The 18,368-nt window shown below is 44.7% G+C and overlaps 2 protein-coding genes across 20 annotated transcripts in view; one reads left to right on the forward strand and one right to left on the reverse strand.

Annotated features, from left to right (window-relative positions):
- Positions 1-8,524, reverse strand: part of NUMA1 (nuclear mitotic apparatus protein 1) — a 77,680-nt gene extending 69,156 nt beyond the window's left edge. For 6 of the 12 annotated variants that reach the window (XM_063728181.1, XM_054525974.1, XM_002822189.3 and 3 more), the window contains exon 1: positions 8,393-8,524. The gene's annotated coding sequence lies outside the window, so the exon portion shown is untranslated. The other 6 variants (XM_054525978.1, XM_054525976.1, XM_009246793.3 and 3 more) reach the window with 1 other exon arrangement.
- The window catches only part of LRTOMT (leucine rich transmembrane and O-methyltransferase domain containing), a 30,846-nt gene continuing 20,398 nt past the window's right edge, over positions 7,921-18,368 (forward strand). For 2 of the 8 annotated variants that reach the window (NM_001199359.1, NM_001199358.1), the window contains 3 exon segments: positions 7,921-8,820; positions 16,190-16,273; positions 16,921-17,058. Coding sequence is in view for 7 of the 8 variants with exons in the window: in NM_001199358.1 (NP_001186287.1) it covers positions 16,977-17,058 (82 nt within the window). In the remaining variant the exon portion in view is untranslated. 8 annotated transcript variants of the gene reach the window in all.

An 18,368-nucleotide genomic window follows, 5' to 3' on the forward strand; every position in this document is an offset into this window, starting at 1 on the left:
AAGAGGTTTCTCCAAAACTCACATTGTCACACCACAGGAAATCTAGAAAAGCAGCCAATTACCTCACTCCTCATTGAGGCCATCACAGAAGTACAGGCACTGAACAAATGCCCACTTGCTAGGCAGAATGCAGCTGCTGCCCACACGTTAGTACCCAGTGGTAAGGTGGATACAATGTGACCTCAGAGGACCAAGAGTTGAGGTCACATTGCATCTACCTTGCCACCGGGTACCAAAAATTTGACAAACTGCAAAACAAGTGTCTCTGGCCAGTCACAGGAAGGCACTCAAGTATCAAATAAACATGCCTGAAATATATGCAGTCTTTCCTCCTCACCAGATAAACCAGTCCTCAGCTGCAGTAAGGCAGAAGAAATCTGCAAGGCTGAATCACTGGTATTTCCTGTGCAGACTTCAAAGAAACTGGCCCTTCAATAGGACAGAAAGGGCAGGCGACACAGCAGCCAACAGAGGCCTCAACCCAGGAGCATGCTATGCAATAATGCCTTCTCTCCCTTCTACAGCCATCAGATACCTCATTTTTACTTCTGCCAAATGGCCCCTTACTACCGCGACTGATTACCTAATGGCCAACCCTTTACCTTGGTTCTCTCCTCCCCTCAATGAGACCCAAGATACTGGCCTTTCCAGACAGCTCCTCCCCCAATTTGCCAGAGGAATTGTCAAAACTATTCCCTGGCCAGACGCGGTGGCTCACGCCTGTAATCCCAGCACTTTGGGAGGCCGAGGCGGGCGGATCACAAGGTCAGGAGATAGAGACCACGGTGAAACCCCGTCTCTACTAAAAATACAAAAAATTAGCCAGGCGCAGTGGCGGGTGCCTGCAGTCCCAGCTACTCGGGACAGGAGGCTGAGGCAGGAGAATGGCGTGAACCTGGGAGGCGGAGCTTGAAGTGAGCCGAGATGGTGCCACTGCACTTCAGCCTGGGTGACACAAAGCGAGACTCCATCTCAAAAAAAAAAAAAAAAAAGCTGCCTAGGCCAGGCACAATGGCTTACACCTATAAACCTAGCACTTTGGGAGGCCGAGGCAGGAGGACTGCTTGAGCTCAGGTGTTCAAGACTAGCCTGAGCAACACAGCAAGACCTTGTCTCTACTAAAAATCAAAAAAATTAGCTGGGTGTAGTCCCAGCTACACTACTTAGGAGGCTGAGGTGGGAAGACAGCCACTGCACTCCAGCCTGGGTGACAGAGCGAGACCCTGTCTCAAAAAAAAAAAAAAAAAAAAAAAAAGTTGCCCACAGTAGGAGGTAGAGGAGAGGCCATTATCAAGTACACTCTCAGTAAACCATGAATCTGACAGAGCTACCCAAAACATCAATGCAGTCTTAAGTTGCATTAGTAGAAGATGACTCTATGCCCCACCTTTGAAGAGCAAAGTTAGAGGACTTGCAGAGGAAGAACACCAACGACCATGGCGAAGGGTCTAGAAGTATATCATTTCAAATGTGGAGGAAGAACTACACACTTTTAGCCAGGGGAGAACAAGAAAACTTTTTTCAAATATATGCATAGCTTTCACATAGATGAGGAGAAAGACTTATGAGTCCGCTATAAGAATACAAAACCAGAACTAATGAGTGGAAGTTACAGGAAGATCGATTTTGGTTTGCCACAGGGAAGAAATTTCAGCATGTTGTAGAAGTTCAGAATGTGGCATGTAGAACCCAGAATGCTTGGATTAGGATGTCAACTCCACCACTTATAAACTGTGTGGCTTTGGGGAGATTAATCTACCTGTGCCTCAGTTGCCTTCCCTGTAAAAGAGAATAGTAATAAGAGAACTTAGCTCACAGAGCTTTAAGAATTAGCTTCCGGGGCTGGCCGCAGTGGCTCAGGCCTGTAATCCCAGCACTTTGGGAGGCTGAGGTGGGTGGATCACCTGAGGTCAGGAGTTCAAGACCAGACTGGCCAACATGGGGGAACCTGTCTCTACTAAAAATACAAAAAAAATTAGCTAGGCGTGGTGGCGCATGCCTGTAATCCCAGCTACTCAGGAGGATGAGGCAGGAGAATCACTTGAACCCGGGAGGCAGAGGTTGCAGTGAGCCGAGATCACGCCACTGCACTTCAGCCTGGGCACCAGGAGTGAAACTCCGTCTCAAAACAAAGACAAAAAAAAAAAAATAACCAGACAGTAGTGGTATGCGCCTGTAATCCCAGCTACTCGGGGGTCTGAGGCAGGAGAATCATTTGAACCTGGGAGGTGGAAGTTGCAGTGAGCAGAAATCATGCCACTGCACTCCAGTCTAGGCGATAGAGAGAGGCTCCATCTCAAAAAAAAAAAATTTAAAAAAAAAGTAGTTTCTGTAAAGTACTTAGAACAGTGCCTAGTTCACAGTATATGCTGGAAAAAAAATGTTACCTATTGCTATTACTAACTGTTGATACAACAGACCAGGCTGGGTGTGGTGGTTTGTGCTTGTAATCCCAGCACTTTGAGAGAATTGCTTGAGCTCAAGAGTTTGAGACCAGCCTGGGCAACATAGTGAGACCTCGTCTCTACTAAAAATAAAAAGAGTTGCCAGGCACAGTGCCGTGCACTTGTAGTTCCAGCTATTCAGCAGGCTGAGGTGCGAGGATAGCTTGAGTCCAGGAGATCGAAGCTGCAGTGAGCTATGATGACGCCACTGCACTCCAGCCAGAGTGACAGAGCAAGACCCTGTCTCAAAATAACAAACAGGCTGGGTGCAGTGGCTCACGCCTGTAATCCCAGCACTTTGGGAGGCCGAGGCGGGTGGATCACCTGAGGTCAGGAGTTCGAGACCAGCCTGGGCAACATGGTCAAACCCTGTCTCTACTAAAAATACAAAAATTAGCTGGTTGCGGTGGCACGTGCTGTAATCCCAGCTACTTGGGAGGCTGAGGCAGGAGAATCACTTGAGCCCAGGAGGCGGAGGTTGCAGTGAGCCAAGACTGCGCAATTGCACTCCGGCCTGGGCGACAGAGTGAGACTCCATCTCAAAATAAATAAATAAATAAAATAAAATAAAAATAATAAACAATACAAAAAACAGACCAGATAACTTGAAGACCTTCCTACTAAATATGCCTAGAAGTGCTCAGAAAAATATAATAAACATCCTTTTAGACTGTGCCAGCTATGAAGGTATTGTCTCTCAGCTCCACATCTACCCTGTTATGCTCCGCTTTGTGATGCTGGGGCCTGGACTCCACTAAACCCCATTTCACATTTGCCAGCTGGCTCCCTGTCAACAGGGGGTGATAAGGGGAAAACAGAAGACAAGAGAAGGCTACAAGGGACTTCCTCCTTCTTGTAGCCTGGTGTTTCTTGACAACAGAAGTTGGCTCTTCCCAGTTGCTTTCTAAACTCCCAAAACCAGCCTCCTGCCCCTCAAAGGCACCAGCATCAGCTAAGTAAAGCTCAATAGAAGCCAGCTCCTCCAGGTTCCTCCTATGAGGGCCTGAGAAACCAGCAGCACCAGGTAACACCCTCTCTCCAGAGAATATGGGTACAGCTCTTCCAGATCCCTCTAGACTTCTAGGTTCTGGTAGCCCCAACCTTCCTCCCTTTGTTTTTCAGTCCTGGATGACAAAAATTCTTTATGCAGTTATTATATTGAAGTTACTTTAATATTCCCTTTCTGCTTTTTTAGCCCTCCACCAAGGGTTTAAACCAATCTCCTTTATGGAGTTCACTCTATTGTGTGGTTTCTGTTTTGCTGATTGGATCTGAACTGACATATAGATAAACTGAGCTCTCAAGAAAGTAAGAAAAATCCCCAGGAACCAGAAACAAAGAATTAGTGAGGAAGATTAGGGAGCTGATGACATAGCTGTCCTAGCAGTGTATGGAATTTGTAACACCCTCATAGGTTCAGAAGACAGATCTTGAGTCCACAAAAGGCACTGAGATCCCTGTGCAGAGGCTGAGATTCTTAAGTTTATACTCAGTAAGATAATAGACTAGGAAAAAAAATCTGTCCAGAGAGAAATAAAAAACTTGCCCTGCTCACCTAGTGAGGAGGGAAAAGCCTTCCAGGAATTCAAAACAGGCTGGGTGAAGTGGCTCATGCCAGTAATCCCAGCACATTGGGAGGCTGAGGTGGGTGGATTGCTTGAGCCCAGGAGTTCGAGACCAGCCTGGGCAACATGGCAAAACCCTGTCTCTACAGAAAATATAAAAATTTGCCGGGTATGGTGGTGTGCACCTGTAGTCCCAGCTACTTGGGAGGCTGAGGTTGCAGTGAGCCAAGATCCTGCAACTGCACTCCAACCTGGGCAACAAAGCCAGACAGATCCTATCTCAAAAAATAAAATAAAATAAAATTCTAGAAAGCAGACATTAATATGTAGTGAAAAACAAACAATCAGTGGTTCCTGGTATCAGGGTGAAAGGAAAAACGGACTGTAAAGAAGTATGAGAGCCGGGCGTGGTGGCTCATGCCTGTAATCCCAGCACTTTGGGAGGCCGAGGAGGGCGGATTACCTGAGGTCGGGAGTTCAAGACTAGCCCGACCAACATGGTGAAACCCCATTTCTACTAAAAATACAAAATTAGCTGGGCGTGATGGTGCATGCCTGTAATCCCAGCTACTCAGGAGGCTGAGGCAGGAGAATCACTTGAACCCGGGAGGCAGAGGTTGCAGGGAGCCGAGATTGCACCACTGGACTCCAGCCTGGGGAACAAGAGTAAAAATCCATCTTAAAAAAAAAAAAAAAAAAGAAGCATGAGAAATCTTTTAATCTTTTGGGGGTGAGAGAAATCCTCTGTATCTTGATTATGGCTGTTGTTTATAGGTGTAGACATCTGCCAAAACTCAACTTTCTTTAAAATTATTACAGACACAAAACTGAAAACATGAGACAAAAACAAGATCACGAGAAACAAGCAGATTTGAAAATGAACCAAAGAGCACTTCTAATAAATGAAAAAGTTAGCTAATAAAAATAAGAATTCAAAAAACAAATTAGACCTAGCTGAAGAGTAAACTAGTATACTAGAAGATAGATATAAGGAAATTATCCAGAAGTTAACACAGAAAGATAGAAATGGAAATTATGAAAGAAAGAATAAGATGTGGACGACAGGAATGAGGAAGTTCAACATAAGTTAAGCATGAGATCTGAGAGAGGTAAAGAGGTAATGATTGGGAATTTTTACACAATTAGTGAAAAGATATGAAATTTCAGATTAAGGAATTACTATATGCCCCCAGTATATAGTGATTTAAGAAAATTAAATTCACACCACGTAATGGAAGTACAGAACACAAATGACAGCAAAGAAGATCTTAAAAACAACCTACAATAAAGAAATACAATAAAGAAAGACAGGTTACCTACAATAAAATAAGTTAATTTGTAAGCATAGTTCTCAAGAGTAACAACAAAAAGCCAGAATTTCAATGAAAAAACACTTTCAAAGTGCTAAGAGACAATAATTGGAAGCCTAGTACCCAGCTAAACTACCAATCAAGACTGAAAGTGATCCGGGCACAGTGGCTCATGCCTATAATCCCAGCACTTTGAGAGGCCGAGGCGGGAGGATCACAAGGTCAGGAGATCGAGACCATGATGGCTAACATGATGAAACCCTGTCTCTACTAAAAATACAAAAAATTAGCTGGGCATGGTGGCGGGTGCCGGCCGTCCCAGCTACTCGGGAGGCTGAGGCAGGAGAATGGCGTGAACCCGGGAGGCAGAGCTTGCAGTGAGCCAAGATTGCGCCACTGCACTCCAGCCTCGGCAACAGAGCAAGACTCCATCTCAAAAAAAAAAGACTGAAAGTGAAATAAAGATTTTTAAAATGAAGACAGTGTTTACCACTAACAGATTCCCACTGAACAAACATCTGAAGGATGTATGTATCTATGCAATAAAAAAGGAAGGAATAAAATGCAAGGAAGAATAGTGAAAAAGCAAACAGTAGACATACATGGGTAAAATGAAATAATCACTAACAATACAAAACAATAAACATATTTTAATTGTGTTGCGGTCTCACTCTGTTGCCCAGGCTAGCTAAGAACTCCTGGGCTCAAGCCATTCTCCCGCCTGCTCCTCCTGCCTCAGCCTCCAGAGTAGTTGGGATGACAGGGTCGGCCACCATGCCCAGCTACAAAATAATAATTATTAATTAGAATTGTTCAACTTCGAGATGGATTGACTTTGGGAATGATCTCATTCTAGAAAGTACTCATTTTGAGTCTGGACACCACCTTTTGGTATGTTTAGTGTACACTGCGTAAGAGGCTAAATTAAATGACCACACCATATATTAGGTTAATGCAGAAGTAACTGCGGTTTTTGCCATTACTTTCAATGGCAATAACCGCAATTACTTTTGCACCAACCTAATATCTTCTGATCATAGTTTTATCAATTAGACACAGCTGTCCAAACAGCCCCTGATCAGCTCTGTTCAGCCACCTGAGCAGGGCTTTGACCTCATCCTAAAAGTTCTAGAATTCAAGTCTTATTTCAAGGCATTCTTCCCACTTCTATGTTCCACATGTAAAAAGAATTCTATGTTTCTTAACGAGCTTTCAGGTAAGGTCTTTACGCTTTTGGAATGTACAGCTTTTCGCTGTAAACTAAGAGCTTAGACATTACAATTAGTCATCCCTTGCTAGAACTTAGGCTAAGAAAAGAATACTTTGGAAGCTTTCACAAAGAAGTATGTGGTTCTTCCTCTAAAGAAGAAAATACCACACAGAAAGAGGGAGTGAGGAAACATACACCCATCTGTGCTGACAGAAAGCTACCTTACATGATCCTCATGTTCGCCCCTGGTTCCCATATATTCACAGCAGTAAAGATCTCCACAAAGTAGAGAGGCCCAACTCCCTTACCATTAAAGCTTTAACGACCAGACAACCCAGAAGTTTGGAAACATAGAACCAGGCAACAGATACTAGAGAGAGGGAACTATGTATTAAAGCAAGAAAATATCATCACGTTTTCAAGAGGGAGTACCATTCCAGGAAAGAGGACAGCTTGATACTGAGGTTCAAATGCCACTAAATGAAAACGGGAAAGCGAAGTTCCTGTGCCCTTTCAGCCCAAGAAATTATTCCAAAGCATACATTTATTCCCATTACATGTCGCAAATCCTGCCTAGCCATTAGGATACAGTGACGAAAAAGTCTCTCGTTATGTAGAAGGGCGGACAAACACGCAGAGACTTTTAAAATACCAGATGACAGGCCGGGCGTGATGGCTCACGCCTGTAATCCAAGTACTTTGGGAGGCCGAGGCGGGCGGATCACGAGGTCAGGAGTTCAAGACCCGCCTAGCCAAGATGGTGAAATCCTGTCTCTACTAAAAATACAAAAATTAGCCAGGTGTGGTGGCGGGCGCCTGTAATCCCAGCTACTCGGGAGGCTGAGGCAGGGAACTGTTTGAACCCGGGTAGCAGAGGTTGCAGAGAGCCGAGATCGCGCCACTGCACTCCAGCCTGGGCGACAGGGCGAGACTCCGTCTCAAAAAAAAAAAAAAAAAAAAAAAAAATGACAAGTGCTAACTCAGAAGTAAGCAAAAGAGAGTACCCAGAGGCGGCAGCATCAACCCAGTGGGCTCCCGCCCACCCACAATCTTCACACAGTCACATCACTTATACTCATAAATTTGTACTCTCCGAGGTGCGTGTATGAAACATGTTATCTGTGAGAGTCCATGGATGAAAAACAAACAAAAAAAATTTAAAAAAAAAAAAAAAAAAGACTTAAGCTGTTTTGACCAGGACAACCACGCCAGGAAGTAGGTAAGGCAGGTAAGGTCATTGTTTACATATATGAAAAGTGAGGCTCAAAATACACTGACCAGTCCAAGACAACGCGCGCCCCCACACAGCACCTTCCCCGTCCCCATTTATGCCCAACCCATAAACCCCAAGTAGAGCCAACCTCGCACTGGCTACGTAACCCGGGCCAAGCTAAACATTATAAACCTCAGGCTCCCCATCTTTAAAGTATAACAGATGGTTAGAAGATTAAAAAGATAAACATTTGGCAGGTCATTGTGGACGGTGTAGCTCAGAAAATGCTGACTACTGCACTACCATAACTACTGCTATTGTTAACGATAAAAGGCAAAGATTTTCCAGGACCCGACCCCTCGCTTACAAGCCTTTCGGGAACTTGCCCTATACCCCCGAACCCCGTCACCTTCAGATTTAATTCCACAGACACGCCCCCAAACAGACCCTCCCCTTTAAGGCACCCCCCCCCCGGCTCCTCCCCCTCAGGCACCTCTCCTCACAAACCTTACCCCCATAGATTCTGCCCTTTCGGACTCGGTTACGGAAGAGGCCTTCCGCTCGCACCGGCCTCTCCAGCACCCCTTTTAGGCCTGAGCACCCGCAGGGGTGCCCAGGCCGCACGCCAAACGCGGGCCCGCGCCGGTTACCTGGCTGCGCGCTCTCGCTCTGCCTCGCGATTCTCCCGAATCGTACGTCTTCGTGGGCTAGCGCCAGCGCTGTGAGCGCACAATTAGTTTAAACTATGGCCCCGCCCCCTCGCGCTGCCCTCTGATTGGCCTCTGTCGGCGGGGCCCGCTTAAGGACCCGGGAAAAGGAAGTTTGAGGGCCACTGGGAAAGAGAAGGGGTATCACCCCTTCCGGACCCCGGCCTGGACTTGAAGGGAAAGAGAACTACAAATCCCAGCGTCACCCGCGGCCTTGGAGCCCCGCCCCTGACAAACTGCAGATCCCGGTAAGCATTGCGTCAGTACTTACGGCGCCTGCCGGGTCGTGGTGACGAAAGCAGTTGCCATGGAGTTGCCCTGAGTAACCCTGAGGCAGTGGGACGCCAAGACTGGAGAGGAAGCGACTGCCGGTGAGTCGGGCGGGAAAACAGGAAACCCGTTCTAGGGGACAAGAGATCTATGGAGAAGGGAGGGGCACTCACAGAACGACTAAGAACCTGCCTGCTCGGGGATCTGAGATATCCCCCACCGACCCTCATCACCTTTCACAGCGAACAAGACACAACACTCACATGGAACAGACTGGGCGAGGGGGAGCAGAGGGAGGGATAGGCATTGAGATATATATCCATACAGATTTGGGGATGCTTAAGAACCACCCCCAGGGCCGGGAGCGGTGGCTCACGCCTGTAATCCCAACACTGGGAGACCAAGGCGGGCGGATCGCTTAAGGCCAGGAGTTCGAGACCAGCCTGAGAAACATGGCGAACCCTGTCTCTACCAAAAACACAAAAGAATTAGCCGGGCTTGGTGGCGCGCTCCAGTGGCCCCAGCTACTAGGGAGGCTGAGGTGGAAGGATCGCTTGAGCCCGGAGATTGAAGCTGCAGTGACCCGTGATCACGCAACTACACTCCAGCCTGGGCTACAGAGCGATACCCCCATCTCAAAACAAAACGAAACAAAACAAAAACAAAAACAAAACGAAACAACGAACCCCGCCCCCAACGTAAACATAAAGCTCCCAAAATCGGATGCTTCAAGTTCCAGGCATAACCTGGGAGATCAGAAACGCCCTCAGAAATGGGGTTGGTTTTCCTCTGAGGAACTGAGACCCTCTTCCAAGACATGCGGTTAGCATTAACTTGAGTAAAGCGCAGTCGCTACCCTAATTCTAGAGATGTAGGAAACTTCCTGGGGCGTGAAGTGCCTCTTTCCTTCCTCTTCCAAGGAGTAAAACCCCTTCTCAATCTGTCCCCAGATTCCCTTTTCTCCCCACACCTTCTCCATGGTCCTGTACTCAAAGCTCTACAGTTAAAGCTTCATTTTTTTTTAGTCCTCACGACAGATCTATTACATTTAGTAACCTACCCAGTGCTTTCACAGTCTCTCTTGATACTCTTAACAGCTCTGTGAGTCAAGGATATTTATCTTCATTTCACAGATCGGAAAACTGAAACCCAGAGAAAAGGGACTTGCCCAAGGCCACACACCAAATTAGTGACAGAGCTAGAACTAGACTCCAGTTCTTCGACTTCCAGCTAAGTCTCTTTAGCTTCAGCCTACTGCCTCTATAGCTGAAGGACTTGTTCCCAGGAACAAATTAAACTGCCCCAGGGAAAAGGAACCTGTATGGCCTACTTTGTATTATTTACACTTCAGCTGGAATGAATTTCAGATCCTCCCCTGAAAGTTTTAATGGGGAAAAGGAACTAGAGAGACTAAGACAATGAGACTTGAACATTTTTAACTAAACAGGAAACAGAAGGGCTAACACAGCACCCATGTCTGAAGTGACCATGATTAGCTGGTTTCTAGCTGGTGACTAGCTGGCCCTGATTGGTCCACTTACTACCTTAAAGTTCTCCCAGGTTTGGTCCTACGCCCTCTTGCCACTGCACTCTATATTCTCTTCTTGGGTACCCCTCCACACCCACAACTTCATTTTCCACCTGTATGCAAATGTACACAAGTGTGTATCTCCAGCCCAGCCCTCATCTCTAAGCTCCAGATCTATATAGCCAATTGCCTCAACATCTCCTTAAGGATAACTCAAAGGCAACCCAGACTCTACATTTCTGAAATTGAAACCAATCTCTGTGTATCCCAACCCTTTCCTCCAAGCCTGGATCTCTTCCAGTGCTCCTACCTTTATCCACAATATACACAAGCCCAAAACCCAAGAGTTAATACCTCTTCCATTTCCCATCTATCATTAAGTCTTATCAGCTTTACTTCCTGAATATCTTTTATATAGGTCCTAGCTACCATCACATCCTTCCTGCCTTCCCTGCCAGCCATATTTGTGCACTGCAACCAGAGTAATCCTTCAAAATGCAAAGCTGATATTGTTCACTCTCCACCCCACCCCCAATTTTTTTTTTTTCTTTTGGAGATAGAGTTTCACTCTTGTTGCCCAGGCTGGAGTGCAATGGCGCAATCTCGGCTCACAGCAACCTCCACCTCCCGGTTTCAAGCAATTCTCCTGTCTCAGCCTCCCAGGTAGCTGGGATTACAGGCATGCACCACCACACCCGGCTAATTTTGTATTTTTAGTAGAGACGGGGTTTCTCCATGTTGGTCAGGCTGGTCTCGAACTCCCGACCTCAGGTGATCTGCCCGCCTTGGCCTCCCAAGGTGCTGAGATTACAGGCGTGAGCCGCCACGCCCAGCCAGCCCCCATTTAATATTAATTCTTTGTGGTTTTCTATTGCTCCCATCTCTCCAGCGTAACCATACATATTCATCCTTCTCTCCCCTTCAGTTATATAACCTTTAAGGTCTTCAAAATTTCCAAGTACCCTTCCACTATAGAACCTTTGCATACAGTAGTCACATCTGCCTGGAATGCTCATTCCACACCACCCCCTACCCCATAAGTTAATTTGTACTTATCCTTTAGATTTCTCTCAGTCACTTCTTCAGGAATGTCTTCCTGTAGACTGTTCAGACCAAGTCAGATCCCTCAATTACAGCAACCTCATGGCCCTCTCCTTTGTAGTGTTATTTAGTTGCAATTTTTAATGTGTTTGTTAAGCACCTACTACTTGCCAGCACTATGAGATACAACTGTAAGAAAAAATATAGTTTCTGCCCTGGTGGTGTTTATGGACATACAGATAGTAAGCAGATAATTATAGTGTTATGAGTGCTACCATGGCAATCATAGCACTACAATTACGGATTTGAGGATAAAGGTAGACTTCTCAGAAAAGTTGAAACCTGATCTGAGCCCTGAAATAAGAATTAGCAAAGCAAAAGGAGGAGAGAAAAACTATATTCCAAGCAGACAGAGCTGGAAGGAGACACTCTTCCACTTAGCGGCCCAGCGGCAGCTGCAGGGAACTTACGGTGAGTAGTTGCATTTGGCTAGACTGCAGAATTGGAGTTGAGGATGAGATGGTAGTAGAGGTGGGTGGACAGGAGCCAGGTTGAATCTTGGGCCTCCTTTTGGCACCTGGGAATATAACCTCCCAGAATATATTAGATTATGTGGCAGATTTTTCTTTTTTCTTTTGACAGGGTCTCGCTCTGTTGCCCAGACTGGAGTGCAGTGGCACAGTCATAGCTCACTGCAGCCTGGAACTCCTGGGCTTGAGCCATACTCCTACCTCAGCCTCCCAAGTAGCTGGGACTACAGGCGTGAGCTGCCATGCCTGGCTAAATATGTGGCAGATTTTTCATGGCAGTCTTTGATTTTTTTTCCACCATCAGTCCATCATCAGAAACTCTCGGGCCAGGCTGTTGAATCTCCTATCAGATTTATGTGATTATTCCGCAAAGCTTCCTGTGTTATCATGTCGCAACTTGCCTGAGAGAGGGCAGGAATAGGCTAGCAACAAATCAAATTCCAAATGTTAGTAATTTCCCAAAACTGAAAACAGTTTTCTGTCAATTTGGAATTGGTTAAATAAATTAAGTGAATAACAATAAAGTACGATACATAGTATAAAATACTTTGCAACTATTAAAAAGGGTAATAGTCTACAACAATTTGAAAATTAAAAAATAGGTTTACAAAGGAATATTGTTTATTTAAAAATATACATAATCTAGGCTGGGCACAGTGGCTCACGCCTGCAATCCCAGCACTTTGGGAGGCCAAAGTGAGTGAATAGCTTGAGCCCAGGAGTTTGAGACCAGCCTAAGCAACATGGCAAAACTGTGTCTCAAAAAAAATACAAAAATTAGCAGGGTGTGGTGACGTGTGCCTGTAGTCCCAGCTACTCGGGAGGCTAAGGTGGTGGGATTGCCTCAGCCCAGGAGGCAGAGGTTGCAGTGAGCTGAGGTAGCACCATTGCACTCCAGCCTGCACAACAGAGCGAGACCTTGTCTCAAAAAAAAAAGAAAACCATATGTGTGTGCGTGTGTGTGTGTGTGTGTGTGTGTGTGTGTGTGTAAAACCTTATTAGCTATACATTCTAGGAGGTTATATTCCCAAACTGTTAATGGAGATTCAAACTTTGAGTTTCTATTTGATGTACTTTTTCATGTCGTTTCACTTTATTCATCTATCATATTAGCTTTTACACTTAAAAAACAAAACAATTAAAGATACTGTCAATTTGGAAATGAGAAATTCCAGTTCCGAAACAAGGCAGGTATGCCCCTAACCCAGTCATTCATCAAGTCAGTCAGTCTGGATAGATGAAGGTGCTGGCATCTGATTATCTCCTGGTCATAAGCCAGAATAGCAGATGGGAAAGACTGACTCCAAAAACACAGCCACAGGAGTAAGCATGGCAGCATCAACACTTTGTCAGTTCTCTCCAGCAGTCAAGCTCTCTATGTGACACCTTGAAAACTCCATTAATTCCTTCATTTCTTCTTTCATTTTTCCATTGTCCATCCATTTTCATTTGTCCATCAAACCTTTAGTGAGGATTTTTTTTTTTGCCAGGCTCAATGCAGGGTAATGATGAGAAGGGAGAAAGAAGTCTGAGTCTTGTCCCTGTCCTCAAGCTTATAGGGAGTAAACAAAGTTGGTTATAATGAAATTAACAGAGAATACAACTGCTTCCATTTATTGAGCACCTGATGCCAGATGTACAATAGTTCTCAAGGTAGGGTTTGTCTCCAATTCACAGATGAGTAAACAGGCTGTAATAAAATTTTGTTCAAAGTACAGTGGGGGCATGCAGAAGTTAGCTATTGCTGTGTAATAAACCATCCCAAAACACAGTGGCTTAAGATAATAAACACTTATTATTGCTTCTAAGTCTTAGAGTCAGCTGGAGGGTTCTGCTTTGGCTGGGCTTACTCGTGTCGGCAGTCATCTGTGGGTTGGGTGACTCTCCTGATCTTGACTGGGGGTAGGCTGACTGTGGGCCAGTCTAGGATGGCTTCAGCTGGAATCTCTGGCTCTTTTGCATGCTCTCACCTACACATCTCATAACCCTCCAGCAGATCAGCCATGTTCTCATGGCACTGGCAAAGAGTGAGAGGGCAGGCCTCCTTTAAAGCTTCTGTTTGCTTCATGTTTATCGACATCTCATTGGCTAAAACAAGTCACATGTCTGGGCCCAGCATCAGAGTGAGATGGGACTATGATGTTATAGGCAAAAAGGGATTGATACAGAGGAGACCATGAATAGGGATCATCAAAACAATCAGCCTAACACAGGACACATTAACCAATTTTATCTGGAAAAGAAAGGCTTTATAGAAGAGGGTACACTAGAACTGAGTGTTGAAACATGAGAGAGTATTCACTAAGTGGGCAGCTGTTACTTGGAACTGGATGCAGGCTGGTTTGCCACAATCAATAGAAACTCAGCAGGTCTTTCTGTGCTAATGACAGGGTTCTATTATGTGTATTTTGGCTCCATTTCTTCTGGTCAGGCACAGAGCAGCAAGCACTCAACAAATGTTTGCTGAATTGAATTGAATATCTTACTGTGAACAAGGTGTGGACTGAAACAGCTGAACTTGGGAACCAATTGTTAGAAAGAACAGCTTAGCATCAACTCTTTTGAAACAGAAATCCTCAGAATTGGCAGTTTCTCATTCATTGATCCCACAAACATTTTGAGTGCCTGTTGTAAACCTGGTTCTATGTTGGATAATGAATAAGATGCGATACTAGCTCACAGCCTGGGCTACAGCTTAAATGCAGAAGGCTAAAAATTTAACCAGCTTCTTGGGGCTCCATTTTTAATACTAATTCATTCAGAAAATGCAACAGGAGCTGGTGCTACACAAAATCAGAAGTCTTTAGGAACTGCACTGGGGTTCTCTGATAGTCAAGAAAACTAACAGTAAAAATCTGCCCTTAAGTATTTTAAGTTAAAATCCATGTTCAGTGGTGCATAACTCTGGGGTACCAACCCAGTATTTACTTTGAGAAAAGTATCCAATCTTGCGCAAAGGTATCAAATCTGTTGCAGGTGCTGAAGTGGGATGAGCTTCTGTCTAAGCTAGGTTCCTCTAGTTCTGTAGTACACAGCCAGGTTCCTCTGTTTTTACAAAAGAATAATGTGTTCTTTGTTGTCTGCCTGTAGATTTAATATCTAAAAGATTCAAGTCTCCCTAATTGACAATCCATGCCCATGGGACCAGTTCATAACAGAATTAAGCTGTGAAGTGACTCAATCTGGCACCTCCCCAAAGCTCAGCTAGTACTGCTATTTTTTCAGAACAAGACATTCATTTTCCTCTAAATCTACTAAACTTGACCCATGTATATGTTAAATTGCCAAAAAAGGAATTTACCTGAACTGTATTAGGCTTAAACTGAATTATAAGATATCAGGTCCCTGGTTTTTAACAGAAATTCTTTTTTTTTTTTTTTTTTTTTTTTCTGAGACAGGGTCTACAGGGTCTTGCTCTGTCGCCCAGGCTGGAGTGCAGCGGCACAATTATAGCTCACTGCAACCTCCAACTCCTAGGCTCAAGCAATCCAACTGCCTCAGCCTGCCGAGTAATAAATTCCATTTTAAGGTTGTTTGCCAATTTCATTGTCTCTGCAAACTAATTTATCCTTTGAATCCAATGATGAGAACTGCAATCCCAAGGTTTCTCTTTTTGCTTTGGCTGCCAGGAATTTCAGAGCTAAATGTAGGCTTAGATTCTTAAAGTGCCTGGCACATCTCTCTCTTCCTGTAATCTAGTTTCTGATCTTTCTCTTCCATTTTTAACTTTCCAATCTGCACTGTCCAGTATGGTAGCCACTAGTCACGTACATTTGACAGGTAGGCTAGTCCAAATTGGGATGTGCTGTAAGTGTAAAATAGCTCAGTAAGTTTTAATATTTATTACATATTGAATGATTTTTTTGATATATTGGGTAAAATAAAGTTATTAAAATTAATTTCACCACTTCATTTTACTTATTTTGGCTACTAGAAAATTTTAAATTATATATATGGCTTGCATTTGTGACATTATATTTCTAGTGGACAGCACTATTCTGCAAATCATCTGTTTTATGACTGTGTTATTATTGTAAACCTGAAATCCTTTTGGAAAGCAGGCGAAGTAATACAAATAATAATACAAAGTTGGCAGCAGTGGATGGAATGAGAAAGGGGAGGTCGACTGGGACAAGTTCTTGTCCTTATCCTTGTCAATTTTGTCTTTTGCTTGTGTGATTCACATACAAACCCCTTGGTAAAGTGTGTTGTCAGCTCTCTTTATCCCAGGTGAGTAGTATTCTCATGGCTCTCCCTTGTCTCCAGAAAAACCTCAGCTTTACTTTAGCTAACAAATTGGAAACGATCTGATAAGACAATTCACACCACATTGCAAGTGACTGATAACAACATTGTGTTCATCCCTGTCAGGGAGTATTTCCATTTTAACCGGAAACAATCCCTGAACCCACAGGAATGAATCCCTAATGGTGGAGTTTCAGCCATCAGTGACAGGTGAGTGAGAGGTAGACTCTGGTTTTGTGTGTGTATATGTTTATACGTGTATGGCTACATTCAGGATAGGGCTGAAAGTAGGGTCTTTGGATGGAAACGTAATGGGGCTGGTAGAGAAGCCAAGCGGAGAAGGTGGCAAATCCCCAGCTGGGCCAGACTGAGAGGGGTGGTCAGACACCAACCAGATGCGGTACAGGCCCTCAAGGATTTGTTAAGCAATAGAATAGCCCAGTTGATGTCACCAGAGGGTGGGTATCAAGACAGTCTCCACAGTAACTACTGCAGAGTAACAGAAAAGGTCTCAGAGTAGGATTCAGGAGATTATGACTGCAGTCTACAACTGACTCATTGGCTTAACTCTGGGCAAGTCCTTTTACCCCTTGGGTTTCAGTTTCTTCATTTGGCATTTTCCAGACAAAGAAATGGGTGTTCAACTCTCAAATGAGTACTAAGAGATGTGAAGGTGCTCTGAGAAGTAGAAAGTGCTCTATACATGCATGGATGCAAGGAAGAGTGATTCATATCTTAAAATGGAAATATAGCCAGGCAGGCCTAGAGTAGTAGAGGATAGAAAGCAAGGATGGAGGACTATGGGGAAACCTGAAGGCCGGTGTACTTGAAACACCAGTCTTTCTCTGTCCTCCCAGGCTGAACCCGGACTCCCAGGGCACCTGCTTGCACCTGATGAATGATGGCCTGAACTATGAACAAACGGGACTATATGAACACTTCGGTACAGGAGCCCCCTCTTGACTACTCCTTCAGAAGCATCCACGTCATTCAAGGTCAGCCCCCAGAGCACAGTACTGCACTCACTAAGGCAGCAGGCCCAGTGTGGTCCCTAGGGAGAAACCATAATCTTCTACTTAAAAGCCTAAAGAGATTCTTCCCATATGCTTGCAGATATGTTGTTACTGTCTTTTGGAGGGTAGGGGAGAGTGAGAGGTTTTTTTCTGTCTTTTTGTTTGTTTTGTTTTTGCCCCGACACAGCCCCAGGAGATCCTAAGAACATGTGCCCCTGTTTGTTTGTTTTTTAAGCAGCAAATCTGAAAGGAAACGGGGCTATCACAGTAGCTGATCATCTTTAAAAGAAGCCAGGCTACAGCAGGAAAGTCAAGTGGAAGAAAACTAGGAAGCCAGTCTATCAGCCAATAGTTTTATTCTCCTGTTTTTACCGAAGAGAGGAGGAAAGCACAGGCTCCTGTGGAGTCCCAGCAAGTAGGCAAAACCTTTCTCCTCTGTCTGCAGACACAAGCCTATCCTGACTGGCCAAACATGAGGGGTCTTATCAACAAACTGGCATATTTCCAGTTTAAATATTTACTGACAAATTTCTCACACTCATTCCAGCCAAATCCAAGTTTATTCCATCATCACCTACACTTACTGCAGATTCCAACACTGTCCACACTCGCTCCCATTTTGCCATTCAATGTCTTTGTAAATGGGTAGCTAGTCCCTTCAGGAGGGAACATAGGGAGGCTGTCAGCCATGTCATATTCCCAATGAGTCATCCATTCTTCCTAGGGAAGTTGTGCCATCCCTGGCTTTTGTTATCTGGTCTTTCATTAAAGCATCAGTCCATCTGTCCTCACAGAATACACGTTAACATCCACTATCTCAGAACTGTTATTTGGCTTTAGTCTTCTCTCAGGCAATTGGTAGCCACCGCCTTTAAGCTCGGGAAGCTGACAAATAGCACCAGTCTTAGATTGGGTTTAGGGTCTACTTGGGTTATCATCAGCCACAGTGGTAACTCACGTTTGTTCTCTCATGAGCACACAGCCACCTACTGTGATCTTTATTGTACACTGCATCACTTCTGATGTAGTCCATGTTTCACAAGAGGTTTTAGCTGCAACAGTAACTATCTCTAAGATGGGTGCAATGACAGAGGTGGGAGGGAAGTATACCTCCTACCTATCATGGGAATTTCTAACTCTGATGGAGGAGGTGTAGCTCTGCCCTCTATGGAGTCCTCAGAATTGGGAGAGAGACAAGCAGTACCAAGGGTAACTCTACATCATAAAACGTAATTGGTACAGATGGCCCATCCTTCATTCAACCGTTCAATATTTACTGAGCACTTACTATT

Source organism: Pongo abelii, chromosome 9 (assembly GCF_028885655.2).
Source record: "Pongo abelii isolate AG06213 chromosome 9, NHGRI_mPonAbe1-v2.0_pri, whole genome shotgun sequence".
Lineage (NCBI taxonomy): Eukaryota > Metazoa > Chordata > Mammalia > Primates > Hominidae > Pongo > Pongo abelii.